We start from the raw sequence: 18,868 nt of genomic DNA on the forward strand, positions 1-18,868 counted from the left end.
AAACCCAAGTCACTGACTAGATGGCGTGCTTGGTGACTCATGGTTTGGTGTTTGTGAAACTGCTGTATTCAGTTATGTCTGGTAATCCCACAGAGGTATAATTAGAATTTAAGTCATGGGGGCTGGATGGGGTAGGGTCCTGTTCCAATTTTGTTTCTGTTGCTGTGATAAAACATTCTGACCAAAAGTAACTTAGAGGAGGAAAGGGCTTATTTGGCTGACACCTCCAGGTGCTTGGAGGCTCACACAGGCTTACACTACGGTAAGTGTGTAAGCCAGCCCCTCCTACATCAGTTAACAAGCAAGACAGTCCCCCACAGACAGGGCAATCTGATGTGGGAAGTCTCAAATGAGACTCTTCTTAAGTGACTCTAGGTCGTGTTTAGTTAACAAAGCTAACTAAGACAGGTCCCCTGTGGGAATGCACCCTCTTGTCTTTGGTAGGGTTTTTGTTTTGTTTCTTAAATTATTATTATTATTATTATTATTATTATTATTATTATTATTGGTCTTTATTGAGACAGGGTCTCCCAGTAGCCCCAGATGGCCTAGAACTTACTATGTAGACCAGGCTGGCCTCAAACTCGCAGAGATCTGCCTGCCTCTGCCTCCCGAGTGCTGGGATTAAAGGTGTGTGCCACCACACTCAGCTAATTATTATTTTTTTATGTGTATAAGTATGTTGCCTACATGTGTATAAGTGCACCCATGCCATGCAATACCAGAGGATGTCAGAAGAGGGCGTTGGAGTCCCTGGAACTGCAGTTGTGGATGATTGTTAGCTGCCATGTAGTGCTGGGAACAGAACCCAGATCCTCTGTAAGAGCAACCAGTGCTCTTAACCGCTGAGTCATCTCTCTGGCCCATTTTGTTTTTTAATATATTTTATTGTTTTTATTTTATGTGCATGACTATATTTCCTACATGCATGTAAGTGCACCTGTGTTATGCAACATCCACAGAAGTCAGAAGAGAACATCAGATCCCCTGGAACTAGAGTTACAGACAATTGTTAGCCACCATGTGGGTGCGGGAACCAAACCTGGGTCCTCTACAAGAGCAGTCAGTACTCTTAACCGCTGAGCTGTCTCTCCAGCCTCTTGTTTTGTTTTGCTTTTTGAAATTGAGTCTCACTATGTATGTAGCCAAGGCTGGCCTGAAATCCACTGTGTGGCCCAGGCTGGCTTTGAACACATACTGATCCTTCTACCTCAGTCCTGAGATTCCAGATATGAACCACCAAACCATTTGATTTCTATCTTGAAGGTGAGGACCACCTGTGTGCATGTGCGTGTGACAGAGACAGAGAGAGAAACGCTGACGAGAGAGAGAGAGAGAGAGAGAGAGAGAGAGAGAGAGAGAGAGAGACGCTGACCCTTGTAAGCCAAGCCCTTCCTGCTGTGGGTGGGGTGGACTCTGTCCTGCCTGGCCTAAATTAACAGTTGAGGGTGTGGCTGAGTTTATTTTCCTCAGGGGTCCACTGTGGCACTGGACAGGGGCAGCTGCATCCCCCATCCCATGGGGTCTGCCTAAAATCACACATGTCAAAGCAATATTCAAGAGCCATCTACTCCGTGTGTGTGTGTGTGTGTGTGTGTGTACATGCACAGACAGGTGTGGCATCTGGCTAAAGGCCAGCACCATCCCTCTCCCTGTCCTTCAAGACCTGAGGCCACAACATGCAATTGTCACACACACACACACACACACACACACACACACACACACACACACACACCAATGTACCACCAATTGTTCAGAATTCTTGGAATGAGCACAGATGACCCAGCTTTTTAGCTGAGTGAGGAGAGTCCTGTGACCACTCCATCCACAGAAGAGAAAAGGTTCGGAGGACCACGGTGTGGCTACCACACTGCTACCCCGCATCCCTTGGCTGGTCTCCAGCCAGGCAGTGGGACCTCGGGACAGGCAGGAGTAGACTCATGAAGAGAACCAAGCTGGTCACAGATCCTTGATCACGCCTCTTGCTCTGCCTCAGACCCGTGTGACCAGGTGGCCTGCAATGGCAGCTGTCCCCAGCCTCCATGTCCCATCTGCAGAATGGGAAGTGAGCTGGGGCAGTGCTTACAGTGGCCCCTTACAGTGTGCAGAAATGGGGAGCCCTGGTGTATCACTAGAACCCTTGCTTTCCCATTCAGAGACGCCTTAAGCCTGCACCCTCCTGGAGGTGTGAGTATGCCAAGCCCTAGCACTGGGTCAGCCTCCTTCCTGTAGAATGGGTGTTAACAGCATCTGCCTCACTGGCTGTTATAAGGGAAAGAGGAGTTGATCTTTTGACGAGGTGGGCAACAAGATGTCAAATGCTCCATAAATATGGGCTCATCTTTTAGGACAGAGACATTCCTAAACCACAGAGCCTTAGGTCAGAGGAACTGTGAGTCCTTGCTGGCTTCACAAGGACTTAAAACTTTGTGAAACAGCTGTGTTTAGACTGGAACCTATCTGAGTGGCTGAATCCAGAGGACCTGGTATCTTGGCTGCCTGCACAGCACCCCAGAAGAAAGTGGCCCTCCTTCCTTTTGGTTGTCCGACCAGAACTGCTTGGCCAGTACTGTGACTGTCTAAAATATTTCTGTATGTTAGCAGCTCCTGAATGCACCCCACTCCACCAGTAGGAGTAGCCCGGGAACGGATGGGAATGGGAATGGATCTGGGGTCATCCTTGGGTTCCTCCTCTGCCTGCCACCCTTGGAAATGGGTTTGTCTGAGGAGGGATCTGCCTTGTGCAGGTCCTGACTCCAATGTGGGGCCTTAAGTCTTCCAGACAAGGCAGGGTCTCTGTCCCTTGTAGGCAAGTGTCAGTTGAAGGTGTAACCCCCCTCATCCAGGCCCTGTCCCACTGCCCCACAGTCCACCTGCCCATGCCCACTGGTCAGCCCCACCACAGAGCTGTCTCAGGAGGGCTGCTCACTGTTGGTTCCAGAAGCAGATCCATTTTCCATCCCAAAGATCAACTGTGACCACAGTTGTTGGGCTTAGAGCCTGGGCTCTGACAGCCCTCACAGCCAGGATTGGTCACCCATCTTCAGTGAAAAGTGGCTCAGTGGTTAAGAGCATTGATTGCTCTTGCAGAGGACCCGGGTTCATTCCCAGCATCCATATGGCAGCTAACAACTGTAACTCCAGTTCCAGGAAATTCGATATCCTCTGACCCCCGCGGGCATTGCATGACATGGGTGCACTTACACACATGCAGGCAACACACTTGTATACATAAAAATATTAATTTAAAAAAACAGAGAAAAGAGATTTATTCAGTGTGGCCTCACTAGGAAGAGGATCTGAGAGGTCCAGTGACCCCACCCCCGCCCTTCCCCTGTCCATCTTAGGGGTCTAGGTTTGAATAGAGGGCAGGAAGTATTGTTACATTAGCAAGAAAGGTCCCCTTAAGAGAAAACTGGTCAAGAGAACATAGATCTCCGGGTGGAGACTCAGCATTCCAGTTCAGCCAGGTGAATTACCTGGTCCCGGTGAACCCTAGGTAGGAGGGTTCACCTTAAGTCATGCTAAAAAATAGAATAGCTGGTTCATACTTAAGATCGTGGATTTTCCTGCCTGCAATCCCCAACCCCTAGGGCAGTTGCTATAGGCCTCCACAGCAGCAACGTAACACCAATTATACCTGATTTCTGAATTCTTTTTCTTCTCTTTCCTAACCATGTTTCTCTAACACTCTGGGCTACCCCAACATTTCTTTATCCTTTCTTTATGTTTCCCCTCCTGCCTTGTGACTGCTCGTTCACCACATGACTGACCCCCATGCCAGCTTTAAAACAGCTTGGGTTACCCACCCCCCCGCCAGCTACTGAGATGTACAGCTTGCCCAGCGTGAGGGTTTTTCTTTTACATGGCAATACTGTTTGAGTCCTTTCTTAAACTCTTTGTTAATGAGACTAGGAACCTAAGAGGGGACCATTTTCCCCTATGTCAGGATGCATGACTAAGCACTCCTGGTCAAGGTGGGGCCCTGCCCATCAAGTTGTCAGAGCTCCAGAAGATCTTTCTAGGGAGACAAGCTCCCTCCTCCCCTTCAGCTGGCACTGACCCCAGCCTTTTCCTTCTACATGAGGTACCTAGAGCTATTCCAGCTTTGGGGGCTCCATTGATTCAACAGTCTGATAGCCAAAAGGAGAGGCACCAACATCTCTGGATGGCCCACCAGGACAGTTACAGAACTAAGTAGCACTGCCAGCCTTTTGGCCACTAGGGCTCGGCGGCCAGTCACGGGAATGGGATTCAGTAAATCAAGGAAAATCTCTGCTATGGCTTGTGAACTTTCTTAGCTTTGGTGTTGATAGAAGGCAGTTGTCTGCTGAGAATACTTTCCAAAGGTTTTACCTGATAGGACAAGGATGTTAGGCCAGGTGGAGGAGTCGACAATGGAGGGCTGTAAGGCGGGTTCAAATTAGCTCTAGATAATTTGGCTTGGATCTGCAGCATTCTAACTTTCCACATCTGAGAATTCTAATCAGCCAGCCAGCCTAGAAGAGTCTTCAGCTCAGGGGTAGCTCACCCCCACCCAGGGAGCCTGACATCTGCAGCTCCCTGTGACTGATGAGAAGGGAGAGGGTCAACTTCCAGGTCATACCACTGAAGGACAGAGGATGTGTTGTCCTTATACTCTCCTGCCACCATGGACTAACTGTGAGGACTCACAAATCCAAGGGAGGAGGAGCAGTGAGAGAAATAGCCAGGCCAGATAGTCACAGGGTGAAAGTCCAAGGTCCATCCTGACTCAGACTTCTACAGTAGAGACAGGGGCTCATTTATGCTGCTGTTATTCAGAGTTTCCATCCCACAGAGCCGAATGTGGTACCCCACAGCCAACAGCACGCAGTTTCCAGCCCTGGGGAGGTGCCGCACACCAGTCCAGAGTCCAGCAGAGCAGGGTGGTAGTTGTCAGGGACGAACAGCAAATACCCTTATCCCTCATGCTGGGCTGCTTCGGGATCCAGATCCCGGCTGGACCCCTCACTAGCAGTGCCATGGGGTCCTGAGATGAATGTGGATACTTCAGGCCACTGTCAGCTGGACCGGCTCCAGGAGGCTTCGAATCCCCATCCCTGGCCTGTATCTTCCTCCTGAACCCCCACCACTCTCTGCAGCTGCTGTCTGGTCTTGGTGTGGCCTCGAAGGCCCAGTGTGGGCCGCAGACTGTCTCTACTTTCCCTTGGGACAGCCAGGACCCAGCAACGGTGTGTTCTAGGGCTTTCAGGGGTCAGTCACACGATGGGAGAGCAGCAGCACTGCGTGTGGGTCCTGTGTCCTCCATGTCCGTGGATGAGGACCGTGAGACCCAGCAGTTAGAATGACACCCTCAGTATTGAAGCCAAGATCGACCCCAGGTGCCCTCATCTGGCTGCACTCATAAGCCTGGGGCACATTGTGGATGAACAGCTGGATGATGACAGACAAATACCCACTTTCCTATTTTACTATTGAACTTTGGGAGTGCAGATTTTAAGGTAGAGCCTCACAATGTCCCTTTTTACTACACTCCACCCCCATGGCTGCCTTTTGCAGACTGAGCTCTGACTCAGCTCTGACTCAGCTGGCTTCGTGGGCAAGCAGGTAAAGAGAGCTGGGCTTTGTTTCAGAGACCTCACTGTTTGAAACAGTCATTCCCAGCTCCAGTGATTATTTCCAGCTCTGAAAGCTTTAGTTGCTAGGAAACCATGCCAGAGGTCAGGAATCTTTGTTTCAGCTGAGCATCAAGTGGTTGAACTTGAGCAGGAGTACTTTGAAAGGCAGTCTGGGTAAAAGGGAACCGAACAAGGATAGTATTCAGGTGGGCAAGAACATCAACTGATCAAACTCACTGGGTCTGGCTTTATTCTAGTGAGATCATTGGGGTGTTTGGAGGGGATTTAGTAGGTTTTTGTTTGTCCAGACAGGAAGAAAGTCCTTTTCTTTCTACTTAACTGTCAGAACAAACTGCCATGTAGGGCAGCAGGGCCCGTTTTCTCCCGGGTCCCTGGGCTGCTTCTCACCCTAGGGGTGCTGAGTCCCTGGGTAGTAGTCATGAAAGGCCCCAGGAGAGTCAGCTGTGCCACAGGGCTGGAGTCATTGTCATGTCACTGTCCTGGCAAGAATGAAGGTATTCTAGAGCCCTTCTTACCCCTCCCTCCAGCTATCAGACTATCAGGACAATGCACCCCACGAAACTGAAATGTCCCCCAGGAGTCTCATACTCGAAGGAAAAGGCTGAGGCCTGGTGCCTGCCAGAGGCGGCACTCGCCTCCATGAAGAGATTTCACAGTTCTGACAACTTGTCAACCCCTTGCAGGAGAGACTGGAGCTGAGGCAGTGACGGGTCAGTGACGGGCAGGCCCACACCTGGACAGGACTGCTCAGCTCTGCATATCTCTTGCTCTGTATTTAAACCTAAACCCCATGTCAGGACCCCAAGATGACTTGGGGGTCTCTGGACCTGTTCCTCTTCGCAGTGTGGCCACATGGAATAACTCTTTCCTCTTTTCACTGTCACTCATATAACTGGCCTAATGAGGGCAGGTAGCCAAGCCCGGCTTCTGAGGGCTGCCAGGGTGCCAACGCAGACAACCCGAAACTATTGCTGTCCCTGCTTTATACAGGGGTGGGGTGGGGGTGCTGAGGCACAGAGAAGTGTGGTAGCTTGCTGCGACTGCCCCCAGGTGTCCTCCAGGATGACCCAGTCTCCACACCCCTGCAGCTCCCACACCAGGCTAGTCTCTGAGCAGCTTCTGTGGCAAAGGAAGTCATCCTGGTGGCTCCAAGCACAGGGCACTGGCTCTGAGTGACTGGGCCTTGCCACCAGCAGCCCTGTGGAGAGGCCTGCATACTGATGGACTGAGTCATGAAGCAGTCACCTAAGTGAGCTGGGAAACAGCCTTCACCCAAGCAACTGCCCAGAGGTGCAGACGACAGCCTGGCTGTGAACTCCTCAGAGCTCCTGACCCGGCCTGGCTGGTCTGTTCCTGGGCCCTAGAAACTGGGAGACGATGACCGCAGTAGCTTTATGCTGCTAGACTTGGGGACAATTGTTGTGTGGCCTCAGCTAACTGATAGACTCCCCACCCTCTCCCAGGCAGCAGTCCTGGGGGTTCCATTCTTCACCACTTAAAATGCTTCTCCGTGAATCCCGGTTTCCCCATCTGTGTTTGTGGTGGGTTACGTACACCTGCTTCAAAGGGAGACAAACAGTCACCAACAAAGCATTTACATGCCAGGCAGTGCACCCTGTGGGCACCACCCTGGTACCCCTTCCTCAGCCACGTGCCAGGCCTGCAAGACTGGTACCCTACTGGTTCCATTTCCTCCACCTGGGTTAGGGTCAGGGAGACACTGCCAGAGGTGCCCAGCCTGGGTGGGAGCCGCCTCCTACACCCCCCCACTGCCTCCTGAGGGCTCACCTCCTGTTAGCAGCCTTTGGAGCCTCATCTTAGATGTAACATTTGTTATTTTATTGGAAAAAGCTGGTATTAACATATTTATAATTTTATTCAACAGTTGGATAATTTGTGAGACACCGAAGAAAAATGCACCTATGAGTCACAGAACCCCAAATGATCGGCCCCACTATATCACCAGCAGGTATGGACCCAACACCCTTTGAGGGCTTTGACCTCGGAGAAGAATCAAACCGGGAGAGAAAAAACCCAAAACCCCAACAATGTCACACAACAATGGGAAAATGTCATACATTCGAGGAGACCAGAGAACTTAGGCAGAATAAGGCTGCAAAGTCTGTGACATGGCTCTGGTCCTTCCGCCATTTCTCACACCGCCCCTCCCCCCTCTGCACCTTTTATTCAATCAACACACACTTGAGTATTCTCTGTCCACTCTTGGCCTGGTGGTTTCCCAGGAATCCAAAGACATGCTTTTCTTCTAAGAATATCTTCTGTCTCTCTTGTCTCTTTGCTTTGGTACCCAAGGTTTAAAAACAGAAGTCTAGAGCTAGGGAGCATGTGGAAGATCCCCCTGTTGAAGATGATGTTAGATTTGGACTTTGAAGATGGTAAACATGAAACCTGTGATTTGACAGCAATGTCTAGCTCCCGAGGCGTTTCCACTCGTAACACCTGAACTGCAAAGGCAGATGGGTAAGCCAAAGATCCAGGCAAGTGTGTAAGGCCCTCAGACCTGGATTTTGGCTTCAACCAGATTTCTATACAACTGGCCATGTTCTCAAACCTCTCTACAAAGGGGGGGGACATCACTCGATCTTTAGATTGCTCACTTTAATCAGAGTGGATGTATGCGTACAATGCTGTCTGTCTAGAGCGTCTGCATTTTACAGAGATATATAAACAAACATTCTTCATTCACATTGATCAAAAAGAAAACACAATGGACCCATTTTCTGTGTAAATATATGGCCGGAAGTGAGTGTGCATGCGGTTTGTGCTTTGACACACGCAAGTATACCGTAATCCACTGAGTAAAAGCTCTGTTGCATCTGTTTCCTGGGTGATGATCCATATAAAACCTAAATAAATAAAGTTGGCTTCGGCAGGGCCTCCTGCTCTTTGATTCTGGAGTCAAAATGCTGAGGCCTGTGGCTCTGCAATTCCAGGCACCAGGATGGAAGGAACAGGAGGAGTCACTACAGAATTCCACTGATCCATGGCCCTGGGGACGGCTCAGTGACTGTCCTCTGGGGCTGTGTGGCAGCATGTAACCTCCTTGAGAAGCAGCTACGTGTGAGGGAGCTGCAGGGCCGATGCAGTGTGAGCGTATCCCGCCCTGACGCCACCAAGCAGAGCAGGAACTACCGAGGCCCTTCCCCATCTTCTCTCCTGCTATTCTTGTGCCATCTTGTCCCCAGTGTACTTGCTCTGCTTCCATTTCCCTTCCAGAACCTTCCATTTGAATGTTGCTTGAATATCAACCACCAATGTGGTAAGCTGGAAAGAGCCTGCGGCAAGTCCTGTCTGGGCTCAGACCTTGGGGTGTGAATCCGTGGACGCCCTGTTTCTCTGCTCCGAGCCTTGGCTTCTTCCTGTGTCAAAGGCAATGGTAATGATACACCTTTGCCCCAGCCTCCAAGTGTCTGGCTCTTGGCATGGGGATGTGTGTGCACCCACTTCACAAGCATGATGATGCTACAGTCCCTGGAAGAACCCAGTATCAGCCGTAGGAAGATGCCTAGCAAGTGTGGAAGAGTGATAGGGGAGAGCAGGCTGCAGGGATCTGGCAACAGCCCCTGCAGGCTGAGCACCACACCCAGCATGCAGTGGGCACTCACAAGGAGGGCAGTAAAGGAGGGCCATGCCACACAGGGTCCCCAGCCCTACTTATCAAGATACACCCCCAAGACCCTAGCCCTGCCTCTTAGGACCTGCCCAGTCTAGAACAGCTACATGAGGACCCCAACCCCGCCTGTCAGGGTCCACTCCAGGACCCCAGATCTGCCTGTCAGGATCCACCCCAGGACGGTCCTGCCTATCAGGAATCTACCCCCAAAATCCCAGTCCTGTCAGGTTCTATCCCAGAATTTCAGCCCTGCCTGTCAGGATCCACCCCAGGACCCTAGCCCTGCCTCTCAGAATCTGCCCTGGCCCAAGACCTGGGATACTGAAAGATGCCCCAGATCCTCAAGCAAAAATCTGCCACTGCCAATGTTCACTGAGACTCATCCAAAATCCGGCATGATCTGGCAGCTCTCAGCCAGGACGTGTGGCTGGCTGCCTTTAGGATCCACAGACCCTGGCTGGCTTGTGAGCGTCACTCTTCATCTCTGGAGTCCGATGGGGACCAGCTCAGCTTTCCCTGATAGGACCTGCTGGACGGAAAATCAACCTGAACATGGAGAAAGTCCTGATAATATAGAGATGCCCCAACCGAGATAGGGAGGGCCACGAATGAAAAAACCCTGGATCAAGGCCGCCAGGCACATTCGTTTTATCGCTCGTGATTGAGGATTCATCATCTCCTTTGTTTAAACTGGCAATGGCCACCCAAGACGACTCCAGCTGAGGGAACTGTGTCCCCACAGTGGCCACCTGGGCTCATCCTGCCCTCCTTTGGAGGGGCGGCTGAGGCTGGCTAGTGCATGTCAGAGTTGACCTTGTCCTGGAAGATGTAAAGGTTGTTGGTGGCCGCAATGGCGATGATATTCTCGGCTGGATGCCAGGCTGTGTGCAGGATCTTCTTGGTGAAGTCCAAGCTATCCACACTGATGTCATCACGTCGTCGCTTGCCACCCACGCACACCCGCCGTGGCTTGAGCACAGCCCTGGGCTTACTGCTCTCCCTCGAGGCCTCCAGCGTCACGTCCCTCTTAGTATTGCGGTCAAACATGCGGAAGAAGTTGTTGTAGGCCCCCGTCATGATGACGCTGGTGAGAGAAGTAGAAGAATCAATTGGGGAGGACACGGGAGACAGGGCCACTCCAGAGCTGGGAGAGGAGCCACATCTGCCACTCTGCCACCTTCCTGTTGGGGTCTCTGTCCCCCCTTACATTTCAGTCACCTTCTCCACTTTAGGACCAAGAGCTGAGGCCTTCTCACGCTGCCCCAAAGCAGAGGCTCCCTCCTGTCTCTTGTACACAGCCCAGGAGAAGCGGCCCTAGCTTGCAGCCCCAGTGGTAGTAGGGATATAGGGGCCACACTGAGACACAACCACAGCTGCCCCAGGGCCTCGAACGTTCACTGTCCCAAACCACGTAGGTGAGACAAACACCTTGACAGGCAAGAGCACCCCTGATGTGAACCCTCTTGTCTCCTAACGGGAGGCCCTGCCTAGTGAGGCATGGGACAGGTTCCTCTGCATAGTACCTACAAAGTGGGCCTGGGACTAAAGGAAGGGCTTTGGGATTGGGCCTAGGGGAGGCTGGAGAAGTTGGGGGGGAGAAGGAAGGAGTTCTAGGAAGAAGCTGATTCCCACAGAGGGCACCAGTGGGCTCGAGCTATCCTAGTGGGTGATGGAGAGCAAAGGCCTACACCAGCCTTGTGTGTACAGAGCACAGGACACCACTGCCAAAGGACCCAAGACCTCGTGGGGGAAGGTGTCACACAGCCTGACATTGGCACATGGACTCATGAAACCATTTTCCAGAGGGCTGACCTAGAGGGTCCCAGCATTCCATCAGTCCCCAGATATAGAGTGAAAGATGGGGCCAGAGACAGAGGGGCCTATCCCTCCAAGCAAGGCTGTTGGGGGTGGGGATGTGGACACTACTGAGGGCCATCATGTCACAGTGACAGAGCTGGCCTCTGCTGACCCATTTATCAGGGGCTGTAAGCCCCTCTGTCCCAGCAGAGCAGACAAGCCTCCAGCTTGCCTTGTGGGTACACATGGGACAGGCGATTTGATTCTCCCCTCAGCCATGGGCTCCTGAGAGGCAGGTGTCAGAGGTCCCTGTACATGGACAGACTAAGCTCGAAAGAAGCCAGAGGCAGGAGAAAAGAGGAGCCTCCTCTTTACTGCCTAGAACCATGGCGGTCATTAAGTGGACACTCTTTGAGCAACCCCTCATTCCCAGGCATCCTCTTCAACTGGGAAGGCAAAAAGGACAGAGGCCATGAGAAAACTTAATAAATGGCAAGATACAGGACAAAGGCCCAGGAGGCTGCGGGGTAAGACAGAGAGAACCAGGGTGGCTTCCTGAAAGAGAAGGGGGGGGGAGGAGGGGGAGGGAAGAAGGAGAGGAGAAGGAGGAGGAGGAGGACGAGGAGGAACTGGCCCTGGGCTCAGGCACAGGCTGGTCACATGCTCCCTCTGGTGGCAACATGGAGGAAGTCCAGGTAGTGGGTAGCAAACTTTGAGCATCCAAATACTCTTTAAAGTTGGGTGGGAGTCACCTTTCTAGAATAAGTTCCTCATCTGTGATTCTACCAATCAGATCCAGGTGGATTGGATCTTCTGCTGGGAGGATCTGAGGCACCCTGTCTCCTGGGTGTGGGCAGCCTGAAGCTGGGCCTGAAGGTTTACCCTGTCTAAGGCCAGGGTTCCATCCTGCCTTCTCAGTGCTCTTCAGTGGATGCCCTGGGCCACTATGTTGGCCCCTGTGCTCATTGTGGTTCTGCTTGGAGCCCCTGCAAAACGGGGGGGGGGCGGCTTGAGACAACAGCTGTAGCTGTGGAGCTCCTGAACCCTGTGCCTTAGCCCCTATGTGGGGGCCATGCCTGCTTCAGGGCGCTCCCCCCCACTCCTTACAGCCTTAGCCCTAAGCACAGCCAGTTTTAAAATTTTTATTTCTATTGTATGTCAATGAGCATCTTGCCTGAATGCAGGTAAGTACACCATACACATGCAATGACTGTGGAGACCAGAAGAGCATGCTGAATCCCCTCAAAGTGGACTTATGGATGGTTCCTGGGCACCAGGTAGATACTGGGAATTGGACCTGGATCTTCTGTAAAAGCAGTCAGTGCCCTCTCTCCTGCCCAGACACATAGGGCAGGGAACAGTGGCCAGGAGCCAAACACTTTCTGCTTCCTAGGGACAGAAACACTGGGGTATAGCCCTCACTTGACAGTGCAGAGACTGGGGCACTTAAGCTCACCCTGACCCTACACTCCACAGCACCCTAGGACAGGGGCTCAAAGTGGACATTCACGTTGGTCCCTGGGGTGAAGAAAGGCTCACTTCCTGTCCCTGGACTTGAGTCTGAGAGTTCTTACTTGCTAGGCAGGGGAACTATTCCCACACCTCAACCAGGCAGAGTGCATCAGCCCAGACTGCATCTCCTGGTCACCAGTTGGCCTACAAGGAAGAGCCTCCTAGGGTTAGGGGTGAGGGATGAGGCTGGGTGCCTGAGGCTGGGTGCCAGGCAGGGTGCCCAAGGCTGGCTCACCTGTCACTCCCATTCCAGGCACACTCAAACTTGTCAAAGATGCAGTCACTCTCATACAGGGAGCAGAGCTTGCTCCGAAGGTAGTCATGGACCTAGTGAGAGGAAGAGATGAGCTGAGTAATGGATACCCAATGACCCTCCCACATCCACAGGACAGATGGTCCTGGGATGGCCCTGTGCACACAGCTGATCTGGAGCTGTGGGCCATGGGGACCAGCACCAGGGAGCAGCATTCACAGGGGCAAGGGAACAGTCACAGCTCAGGGACCAGGACCTTCCTGTGGGTCCAGGGCCTAGCTCTGCTGAGCCCCTCTCCCCCAACCCTTCCACCCTCACTATGTGATCCTGAACCAGCAACTTCCCCTCTGAGCCTCTGTTTCTTGATCTTCAGAGTGCTAAGCTCAAAGCCCCAGATTATCCTTAGACAGTGCTGGGTGTGGTCATGCTTCTTGGGAAACACAGCCATCACTATGAACAAACGCAACCCTCACACAGAGAAGGAGGGAGCCTCGCACAGCTCCCCGAGTATTACCTAGGTAGGCGTCATCTATCCCCAAGGTAATGTACCAAGGCTCAGAGAGGTAAAATAACTGACCTGAGGTCACACAGATATGACACAGCCCTTAACAGGATTTTCCAGGGGAGATGGAGAAAATTGCACTCCCTATCCACCTGACAGCAATCCATTGTACAGGGCTGGGCGCATGCCCAGTCCTCTAAGGGGCCTGGGGCTCTGAAGATGGGGACACTGACTCTAGCGGGCTGGGGGCAAGCGATCCCGTAGCAGGAAATTTGGTTTCAACTCTTAGCAGTATGACTAGGGAGGGAGGGAGGACAACTAACAGAATGTGACAGCCCATGTGTGACAGCCCGTGCGGTGTTTAGTTTTATCCATCAGCTAAGCTGGGCCAAAGTATCCAGATAATTTGGTCAAACATTATTCTAGATGTTTTTGTGATCATAATTTTAAAATAAGGTTTGCACTTAAGTCTGTGAACTTTTAGTAATGCAGATTCTACCTCACTGTGTGGGTGGACCTTATCTGATTAACTGAGAGACTGCATAGATAAAGACTGGTCCCAAGAGGCCTTTGGGCTTAGTCTGCCTCTCCTCCCTGGGTCTCCACTGAGTCAACCCCCTAAAGTCAATGTCGCCTGCCCCCATCCTGTCTCTGTTTCTCTAGACGGCCCTACCAACACAGATAGGGCTGTATAGGCCTGCCCTCACCAGTGAGGTAGGAAATAGTCGTCATTGCTGTCTGCAGTCTGGGGGTCCACTCCTCCTGCCCCAGACCTCAGCTCATATCCTCACCATGCTGGGTCACCATCACCACAGTCCCACCTACTGAGACCCAAGTGGGCGAGACCAAGGCTCCACCCCTTTCTGGTCCCCAGCATCTAGAACTGCATGAGACACATGTACTGACCCAAACCAAAGGAACTCATGGAGTTGCTTACCCACCAGAAGGTGGGCTTCACGTGGTCCTTGTCTCCTTAACTAGACACAGGAGTCCTGTGCACACAACCAAGCACGGATGTGACCAGTTCTGTCACGCCATCTCCAATGGAGCCCACGTGAGATCCTCCGTGGGTTGAGGCTGGAACTTCAAGGAAGGTTGCCTCTTGGAGTTGGTTGTGTTGAGAAACATGCAGTGTACTTGGCATGCTTTACTTGCTATTATTTTTCTAACTGTTACTGTATCTTGGACCTTCTGGAAAGCACCTGGTGTCCTTGGCACCACTATCACCACCTTTATTAAGATGAAATAGTTATGTTTATAAGTCCCATACTTGGAAGGATTTCATGAGAGCTACAGGATTAGAATAGGATATTGATGTAACTTGGGGTTTGGAACATATTAATGAATAAGGAAAAATAAAAGGCAGATATATAGCAACATTGTTGTGAATCACCTAGAATTCAAATAGAAACATTAATAATTACAGAGCTAGTATTAAAAGTACAATAGAGGTTTGAGGTCAGCTCACCGGGTAACCACAAAACATAAAGGTCTCTAATGTGACTCACCAAGATGAAAAACAGAAACTTTCTGTTTAGTGCTAGTTAATGTTTGACAATGTATTGTTCACCTGTGTTTCACTTTTGTCTCCGGAATCAGAACTCTTAAGAAAAATGATTAAACCGCAAAACAATGGCTTATTGATGTAATTATGGAACTTTGTATTTTATAATCTGAGCTCTGTAGCTGCAAAATTACACTCAGACTTTCATCAAGCTCCTTTGCGTCTGTTTGTCACTAGCCGACTCCTTGTCCACCCTCTCGACGACCCTGTTCCCATCGGACTGAACTGCCCCGGTCTGGGCTGGTCCGTTGCACAGTTCTCCTCTGGTATACCAAGTCTCTCCTGCCCACTGGTGGCAGGAAGAGGAAGCTCTTTGGCTTCAGGGAAAAGTGAGCACCAGGCTCAGGTCCCTCCTCACTAGAGCTATCATGAAGGGTGCCAATAGTTTATGGGCCCAAGGTCTTCAAGTGATATGGGATACAGATGATGACAAGGGCTGGAGGGCCAATCACTGTTCCTGGCCATCTCTAAGACCGAGGAAGATAGTTCATTTGTTAGGCACTGCAAGTCTGCCAAACACAATTGCACTAAATGAAATTCCTAGGACACACAAGTCACCCCAACACCTGAGCCACTGAAGTCATTATTATTACTATTTTAGGATCTTTAGATCAGCTGGTAGAGAAGTAAGCATCCAGCCCAGAGCAGTGACCCTCTACTTCAACAGGTCTCCACAGGTTTTGAGAGGCTCTGAAGGCTCCATGCCCCTCACTAAAATAATCTGCACCAGTTGGCACACATCTCCTGGGCCTGTGCTGACCGCAATGTCACAATGGCTTCAGGGGACTGGAAAGGCACTGACTCGGTCACTTCACAGCTTGTGCAGGGTTCACTGTCCCCCGCCTCAATCTAGGGCAATTGCCATTTCCAGAGTGTGCAGGGCAGGACCTGGAGAAGGGTGCTACAGGCCCTGCCCACCATCAACAAAGGACGTTAGCACGTGAAGCCTGGGGGGCCTGGAGCTTCCTTCCAGGGGTTCTACTTCCAGGACCTGCCCCACCCAGGGTAGGAGCACCCAGTTTTGAATCTACCACTGCCAGGCTGAGACCTGTTCACTCCCCAGCTTCCCAGTCTTGGTCTGCAGAACAGGAAGTCAGTACCCTCTTCAGTAGAAAAAAATAAGAACAGGTGATAGTCAGGTGTGTGGATGCACTTACCCTCCCTCCAGGTGAGGCTAGAGTTTCTGGTAGCACGCTTGTACCCAAATCTGCCAACCCAAATTCTAGGCCTCCTTCTAGGCCCAGCACAAGAATGATACTGGGGAAGCCCTGGCCAGACATAACAAGCCACTCTGAACTGTACAGAATCTTTGTCCTGTATCCCACCATGAAGAACCTGGCAGAGTAATGAATGGACCTTTCCCCAGAAACACCCAGTGTTCCACTTAGCACACCAGCTCTAAAGGCTGTGCTGAGAAATGACATCTCCCTCCTGCGCCACCACTGAACGCAATTCACAGATGCTCATAGGAGAGGCAGGCTTACTCACTCACTTACAGGTAAGGTTGCAAGTTCTGGGGTGGGGGGCACCTGCACCCTGATCTCAGGCCCAACCTTATGACTGTTTTTGTTCCTGATTCCCTCCCCTCCTGGAAACCGTGGTTCTGGATGTGGTTGGCAGCCCCATGCAGGGGCCTCCTCAGCCGCCCGGGAGACTGGACCGTGCAGTCTCTCTGAAGCTTTACCCACAATATGTCATTGAAAGCCCCATGGCCGGGCAAGCCCTGTGCAGGGTTGTCAGCACAGGGAAGCCGGGTCCCTGGAGATCTCACACAACACGGAGGGCACCAAGGCCTCCAGACCGCTGCACGCACCTGGTAGGTCTCTATGGGTCTTGCCTCCATGTTCAGATCCCAGACCTTGACCGTGAGGTAATCCCTCGTGAGCATGTAACGGCCACTGTGGCTGAACTTCACGTCGGACACCGAAGAGATGATCTCTGAGAAGAAGGAGCGGTTGCTGGGGTCCTCGGGCTCTTCAAAGACTGAGGAGAAATAATTGGTGACTGTCACTGGCTGCCCTTGCCTAGGTCAGAACCTGCTCCTGCCTGGGCTCAGCTGTCTATCTGTACTATCTATCACTCATTCATTCAGCAAACCTTTCCCTAAACACTCACTAAACTTTGGGCCCTAAGGGACCCTGCAAAGAGAAGGAGCCAGCTCCTGGAAGGGCTCCCTTATAGGAACTGTGTTTACTGAGTTTACTGAGTAGTCAGATTCTGTGTTTGCTGAGTTTACTGAGTAGTCGGATTCTGTGTTATGTATGACCTTGTCTAATACCCCAACATAAACTTCAGGGTGGTACCCTAATTATCCCCATTTTATAGCCAAGAAAACTAATACCAACAGCTGTTCCCACATGCAGATCTCAGAGTTAAGTAAAAGTGGAAGATTTGAATCCAGAACTGTGCTGGTTGCACACCCTCTATTGCCCCTATTGGCAATACCAGGCTGCAAAGCAACTTGACAATCTTTTAAAGTGCTGGGCATTATATATTCCAGGATCCGGCCCTAATATGGCTCTGGCACTAACTGGTCCTGGAACCTCAGGTCAGGCACAGCCTCTGTTCATGCATAGCGGACACCTGTGGTAGGTAAGCCCACGGTGGCAGAGCAGGTGGTAATGAAGACTCCTGTTGGGCCCAGCATTAACTCCTGGGCTCTGTGGGAAAGAAGATGGGTACAGCTGGTACCAGTCACCAGCTAAGCATTTCATACCTGGCCGCTGTCCTGAGGGAAACTGCTCAGTGGTGGTCCTGTCTCCTGCCCTGCTGGAAGCAAAGAGCTGGCTACTACTGGGAGGAGCAGGACAGCCCCTACCTAAGGGCCCCTCAGGATCACAGGTGTCATGCCCTGCTTTCCAAGGTGTGCTGTCCCTTTGCAGCTCATCTGAGACCTGCCAATCCCTCCTGCTCAGGACACTGGGGTGCTGGTGAGTGACATGAAACCCTTGCTCCCCAAAGCCAGAACTGGCAAAAGACCAACGAAACCAAGTGATGTGCTGTCCCACCAGGCAGGGATAAGTGCAGGAGGGAAGATGAAGGTGACCCACCCTGGGGACCTGGCCTGAGTCCTGCCTCCCCTCCCAAGTTTGACCCTGCCCCTCACAGGCCCTTCTAAGCACACAAACTTCCCAAGGAGAGAAGATTGGGAAGGAAGGAGGAGACACCATGCAAAGAGAAGAGCAGGGCCAGGAGGAAGAGGCCGGTCCTCAGGCCCCAGTGGTGGCCCAACCTGGAAGGGCTGAGCTGGGTGTGTTCCACATGCAGGAGATGGTAGGGATGAGACCTGTACTCTCATCCTCCCTCCTTACCTTGATGCCTCCTCTCTGGGCTCCCCTGAGGGTGACAGCCAGTGGAGGCAGGACATATAGGGCTGGGCCACAAGGAATGCCATGCCCCTGGGCAGTGGGAGCTCAGGCGGCCAGGTCCCCTATCTGAAGAGAGTGAGGCCTCAGGAACCACCTTAGCCTCTGACACACAGAGCTCCTGACTCACCATCTCGCATGAGAGTTCAGATTCTGATGACAGCTGATTGTCACCTGTAGGTGTATCTGTAACCCTTGGGGTCCCTGCTCCCTCAGTCCCTGGGCTAAGGTGACACTTTTCATGTCTGGTTCTTACCTTCAAATACTGAGGGTCTGTGTCACCTGTGAGAGGACCATGAGGCAGGCAGACTGAAAATAACCCAGGCTGCCACAGAGTCTCAGCAGGGACCTGGTTGGCTCCCGCCTGCATCAAGGCCTCCTACTCCAACCCCCAGGACAGTGGCAGGGTCCCCTCTAGAGGCGGAACATGAAGTTGAGCACACAAACCAAAATCAGATCATCCTTGGTCCTGACTTTAGGCATGGCTTTCGTACCCTGGACCACCCAGGGGTATCTTCTAGCCAGACTCCTCCTAGACCTCCAGGGCTAACCCATGTTCCCAACATGCCTTGCAGGGGTTGGTGGTCTCCTCAGGGACAGAGAAGGCAGGAGGCCAG

General features: G+C 51.9%; 1 protein-coding gene across 2 annotated transcripts in view; it reads right to left on the reverse strand.

Annotated features, from left to right (window-relative positions):
* Positions 1 to 7,453: 7,453 nt before the first annotated feature.
* Ppp2r2c (protein phosphatase 2 regulatory subunit Bgamma) overlaps positions 7,454 to 18,868 on the reverse strand; it is a 111,101-nt gene continuing 99,686 nt past the window's right edge. For both annotated transcript variants that reach the window (XM_008853799.3, XM_008853798.2), the window contains exons 7-9: positions 16,700 to 16,869; positions 12,803 to 12,894; positions 7,454 to 10,342 (exon numbers count right to left, since the gene is read on the reverse strand). In XM_008853799.3, the coding sequence (XP_008852021.1) occupies positions 10,051 to 10,342; positions 12,803 to 12,894; positions 16,700 to 16,869 (554 nt within the window). In that variant the 3' untranslated portion in view covers positions 7,454 to 10,050. The remainder of the gene's footprint in view (positions 10,343 to 12,802; positions 12,895 to 16,699; positions 16,870 to 18,868) is intronic.

Source organism: Nannospalax galili, unplaced genomic scaffold (genome assembly GCF_000622305.1).
Source record: "Nannospalax galili isolate Female #2095 unplaced genomic scaffold, S.galili_v1.0 scaffold2927, whole genome shotgun sequence".
Lineage (NCBI taxonomy): Eukaryota > Metazoa > Chordata > Mammalia > Rodentia > Spalacidae > Nannospalax > Nannospalax galili.